This window comes from Ornithodoros turicata, unplaced genomic scaffold, assembly GCF_037126465.1.
Source record: "Ornithodoros turicata isolate Travis unplaced genomic scaffold, ASM3712646v1 ctg00001486.1, whole genome shotgun sequence".
Lineage (NCBI taxonomy): Eukaryota > Metazoa > Arthropoda > Arachnida > Ixodida > Argasidae > Ornithodoros > Ornithodoros turicata.
Window position 1 is genome coordinate 6,238 of NW_026999635.1, and position 5,372 is coordinate 11,609.

Sequence of the window (5,372 nt, forward strand, 5' to 3'; positions counted from 1 at the left end):
GATAGTAACGAGTTACTTTTACGTTACCACGCTATTCGCTCCTCCAGAGTATGCGCGTCCCCCTTGCGTCAACGGGTGGAACTAGCGAAAAGAGTACAGCCGGTGCAGCGGCACGGCGAAACGCACTTGGCGACGTTGGCGTGGACGCGCTGTTTTTCGTTGGCTATGGAGTTTACTCCGAAGAATCCCACGGCTGTTTGCAACAGATACTGTTCTGTGCCGCAATGTAACAGTAAAGCATCGAAGGATAGAGCCGTGGCATTTCACAGCTTTCCAGGGCCTGCAGAAGCGTGCGTTCGGGACGGGACGACGATCAATCGTCGGAACGAATGGGTTCGCGTTTTGCGGATCGGGAAGAAGGTCACCAAAGCAATGCTGGTTTGCTCCAGACATTTCAAGAAGGGTGATTACTTCCTCCCAGGTAGGCACTTATTCCCGATTTGAATTAGTTTGTGACTATCTGCCGTGTTGTCGTAGTATGTGTGCAACTGCCCTTAGCGCTAAGCAATGGCCAGTTTGGGTAGGTGAGTGTTCGCATGACTGTGGCTCTGCAATATTTAGATCTTCAAAGCCAGAAACGGCGACTGAAAAAGACGGCAGTGCCTTCGGAGAACCTGCCACTGTTGTCCACCCACGACGCCACAAAAGAGAAGTTGAAATCGGACCTTCAGCAACAGCGTCATTTACGACTCCTTCAGAGGCAGAAGAGGCAGGAATCCCATCGACACATGGAAGCAATGGTAGGTTTGATTTTGCCTTTGTTTACACAGCATGATGCTACTTCCATTCACGTCAGCAAACCTGCCCACGGTGCTACCCTCTTTTCACATCATTCTTTAGATGGTTGGATTGCTTATTTCTGTCTCTCTTCGGCTGCTCGATTTGATTGAATCTCACATACTCTAATTCTTTTATCTGTTCATATTTCATCTCTCACTTCTGATACTGATTCTTACAACACAGTGCCGGTCAAAATTCATTGGATGGTTAGCATATGCTGTAAGTGTATAAAAAGGCAATACACCTTGTCTTATTCTGTGCAGGAACACACCTTGTGTGAAAGAGAGGAGAGACAGGAAGAAGAAAGGTCTGTCTACGAGGCTGATGATACAGACATCAGAGCAGAGGAAGAGCAGGATGCAACAGAATTGTTGAAAAGCTTGTCTGCTGGCAGCATGGCGAAACCTTCAGTGACCAGTGATGTGGCCATACAAGTTACATCTGGGGACTTAGACAGTTTTAAATTCACATCCCTCCTAACAGCCAGGAATGTGAGGTCCGTTATAGGTATCAGTAGCCTCCAGCTACTCGACTTCCTCTGCAAGGAAATTGAGAGACACATGCCAGTTTCGTCAAAGAGTGTTCTCAGTACAAAAGAGAAGGTGGTGCTCACAATGCTTGTCATGAAGCACACACTAACATTCGACTTCTTGTCACACCTCTTTGGCTGCTCACGTACAACATGCAGCTCAGTGATTAAGACCACACTGAAAGCCCTGAGCACTGTCTTGAGGTGCACTATTTTTTGGCCCACAAGAGCGGAAATCCAAAACAACATGCCAGTGTGCTTTCAGCATTTCTCGCAGGTGCGAGTTATACTGGATTGTACAGAGGTTTCTGTTGCTGTTCCTAAGTGTCTCAAATGTGCTGTAAGGACATATTCTCACTATAAGCATGGGCACACATTAAAATACATGGTGGGCATCTCCCCAGGTGGGTTGATCACATTCATCAGCAAAGGGTATGGAGGACGAGCATCCGACAAAGCGATTTTTGATCAAAGCGGGATAGTAGACCTACTCACCCCAGGACGTGATCAGGTGATGGTCGACAAAGGCTTCCTCATCGATTCTACATGTGCCAACAACTTCATAACTGTGGTACGGCCTCCATTCCTTCGGCAGAAAAAACAGTTCACAAAGCAGGAGGCGTTGCTGACGAAGAACATAGCAGCCGCTAGGGTCCATGTAGAAAGGGCCATACAAAGAATGAAAATCTTCAAGGTCCTAAGCCACAGGCTTGCGTGGCACATGGTACCACAGGCTGATGATATAGTTGTAATTGCAGCAGCACTGACAAACTTGTCAGAACCTATCCTGGCTTATGAACGTTTCCTCTAGGGGGAGCTGTGTTGTACTCTTAACATTGACTATCGCTTCTCAACCACTCTGATCCTGTGCGAAACTGTATGTCCCACATTGTAGAACAGCATAAAACTCTACATGCGAACTTCATTGCTTACTAAGCTGAGCTAGTGCTGCGTGGTCCTCAACATGAACCTAGTGAACAGTACTGTAACAGATGCACATGTTGCATGAAAATATATCTTTTTATTTACATTGATTCACATAAAGCAATATGTATGTTGACTCTGTACACGGCTTCCCAAATAACGTGTACCAAGACTTAGAACAAAAAAGTGCCATGTATGCTACCAAATCCAATTGGATCTTGTTAGAAGTTGGGTATCTCATTACTAGTATTTTTCATTGTGCCTCACTAATGTATTAGTTAATTTGGTACAATGATAAATACTGGTAACTAGGATACAGGGCTGCTCACAACATTTAGTTGGAGTCACTAGCATACAGTGGTCTGCCTCCTTTCAAATCTTCTACAATTGGCATTATGCCTCTTCTTCAGGATAACAAAGAATGGGAAGAATGTGGTTAAAATAAATGTACTTTAGGCGAAGAAGCATCCTTATACAGAAGTCTCTGTTCAGAAAAACAGGCACCACACAAATGGAGTCTTCATAGCTCGAATATATAACAAAGTCACAAACTTCAACATTTAGGAGAGCCATGCCAAGTTGCACTTGACCATAGTATGTGTGCTTCTCTTTCAACTTGTACGAGCCATCAATGCACACGATGTAACTGCACCCTGCAGCAACAACGTTGGCGGTGTCACCCTTTCCTTTCATAGGGCACTTAATTTCCAGCAACCTTTCAGGTGTGCCATTGTTCACAACAATGCCGTCGGGTGTGAAGCCCAGCCACGGGTTGCTCGAAGAAACCAGAAGCCCACATAGCACTGTCTCTTTGTTCGTTTGCCTCTTGTACAGTTCATGGGCCTTGCGCTCCATGGTGATGCCATATTGTGTATTTTGATTACCAGTGAATGTGGCATGTAGTGTTGCCTGAACTTTTTTCCTCCAGTCAGCTTTCTTGTATGTGAATAAAGGGTGGCAAGTCGTACCTGCAAAAACAGCATTGTATTGCAGTCAAGAAATAAATTACCTGGTACACAGTTCATGACACATCATTATGAGCCATAAGCAGCCAATGGTTCATGTAATCCAATGGTCTGCAAACATAGAACCAATACCTAAATGTAACACTTCCATACCAGTTATTCTCAGCTTCCTATGTTCCAACCAGAGTGCCTTGTTATACAGAGTTTCAGTCATTAGCGATGCTGCTGTCGATTCGCTCACGAAAATCTGCCGCTCATAGAAATCAGTCATGATCGAATCTAGGGGATATTCACTGCTCGCAGCCAACTCCTGGAGAACAGAGCTCTTCTTGGAGTGTGCCAGTACTCCAGCAATGCAGTCATCTGATCTCATGTTGTCCTGCTGTGAGCTAAGATTACAAAGAATGGTGTCAGTAAGAAGTTACTGCCAACAGTGTGGAGAAATATCTTATGTAGGCGAAATGTTTTCCTTTTACCTTGTTAGAATTCTAGAACGTTTCCTCTTCCTGAAACAAAGCAAATGGGTGACAATGTATCTGGGTATTCAGATGCAACCAATAAACATGTAATGTAGGGCTCACATGAATCAGTGCAGATCACCACAAACCTTCATATTTTATGGTTCTTCAATTAATCTGAAACCCCAACATCTAGTTGAAAGAAACATAGAGGCAAAAATGCTCCAGAAACCGGGACTCATTGTTAGAAAATAAAGCTCAACACTGGCTTGACACGACAGAAAACAAACACAGTTGCTTCACAAACAAACAGATGTGTTTCTCTTCTGTCTTGTCAAGCCAGTGGACTGTCTTTACTGAAATGCAACGATTAAGTACCTGTGCTTTGAAAGAACACTGTATGACAACAGGGCAATAAGGTCTTCCCTGATGCGTTCGGGCGTCTCAGCAGGCAGCGTAAAAGGTGCTGAAACTTCCTTGACGTGGCAGTAGCTCTTCGCCGCAACGACATCATCGTACGGTCGCTTCCCTCCCTTCACATTCCACCAACATTCTATGTCAGTGCAGCTTACTGACTCTAGATTCGCCACACCCTTCCTGAAAAACATTCGTAGAAAAACCCTCGTGGTGTAGCCGTAAAAACAAACGAACATGACATCGGTACCTTCCTAAAAAAGAAAACGTCTTACTACATGCGCGTTCGTAAATATGCATATGTGCCTACCTGTTGCATAGCAAAAGCACACCAACTTCGTGTTTGCAGCATTCCGATTGACCTGCCTTGCAAGTACAGCTAGTCGAAGACACTTCAAATGACAGTTCGCGTGCTGCCAGGTACGCTGTCACTTTGTGTGATGGTCCCTTAAGTGCACTTGTGGAGAGGCACAGTGCTAATACATTAACGCCCGACGTTTCTTCTTGTACTTTTCCACATAATATGATATGTCCCGCATCAAGCAACCTCTCTCCTTCGATAAAACTCCTAGAGTTCATCGATATGCCTCTAAAACCAAGTATATTCGACAGAGACAGCCTCAAATCGCGTATACTCGTCTCAGCCGCCATATTGAGTGAGACATATGCGCCCCCTGTAGTTCGTTGGAGAGGCGAATTACAGAGCCGCGACCATGTCTAAATTGGCCCGTGCTTCATTTGGTCAAAAGGTCCATTGGACCTTTTCCAGAGCGGAAAAGCGCCTCTAGCGGGAGGAGTCGGAAACACGGTTGGTGGCTCGCGCGACGCGCGGTGTCTGCACATTTGGTCAAACGCCGTGTGATTGGAGACATCTGATCGAACTCCGTTTGGTCGAAAGCCGGTTGATCGACACCGTTTGTTCTAAATATTTTTGTTCGAAGGGAGTTCAGTGTGTTGTTCACATCTACTTTTCTGTAAGTTTTGACGGTACTCTCTGAGCGTACGGAGCAGGCAACCAGTGTCATCTGCTTTCTTTCTTTTTCTTTGCTTTTTTCCGTTGAAGAGGGGAGACCACGGGGGGGGGGGATATCTTTGTCTTTCACGAACAGCACAGTTGAATAGAACAGTGTGGAACAATCCGGCGTTCCAGTAGGACACATCTTGAAGAAAATGGCGTTGAGCATACCCAATAATCCGTGCTTCCTCTGGGCACCCTTCTCATTGCTGGTGGCATATTTAAAGGGAACGATTTGGAATGGGATAGCCATATATGCGCGAAAGCCACTTAAAGTCTGTGGATGC

The 5,372-nt window shown here is 45.3% G+C and overlaps 1 protein-coding gene across 1 annotated transcript; it reads left to right on the forward strand.

Moving 5' to 3' along the window:
* Nucleotides 1–1,556: 1,556 nt before the first annotated feature.
* LOC135377046 (uncharacterized) lies at nucleotides 1,557–2,120 on the forward strand. The gene has a single exon (XM_064609395.1). It carries the CDS (start codon nucleotides 1,557–1,559, stop codon nucleotides 2,118–2,120), a length of 564 nt encoding a protein of 187 aa, XP_064465465.1.
* Nucleotides 2,121–5,372: the final 3,252 nt, after the last annotated feature.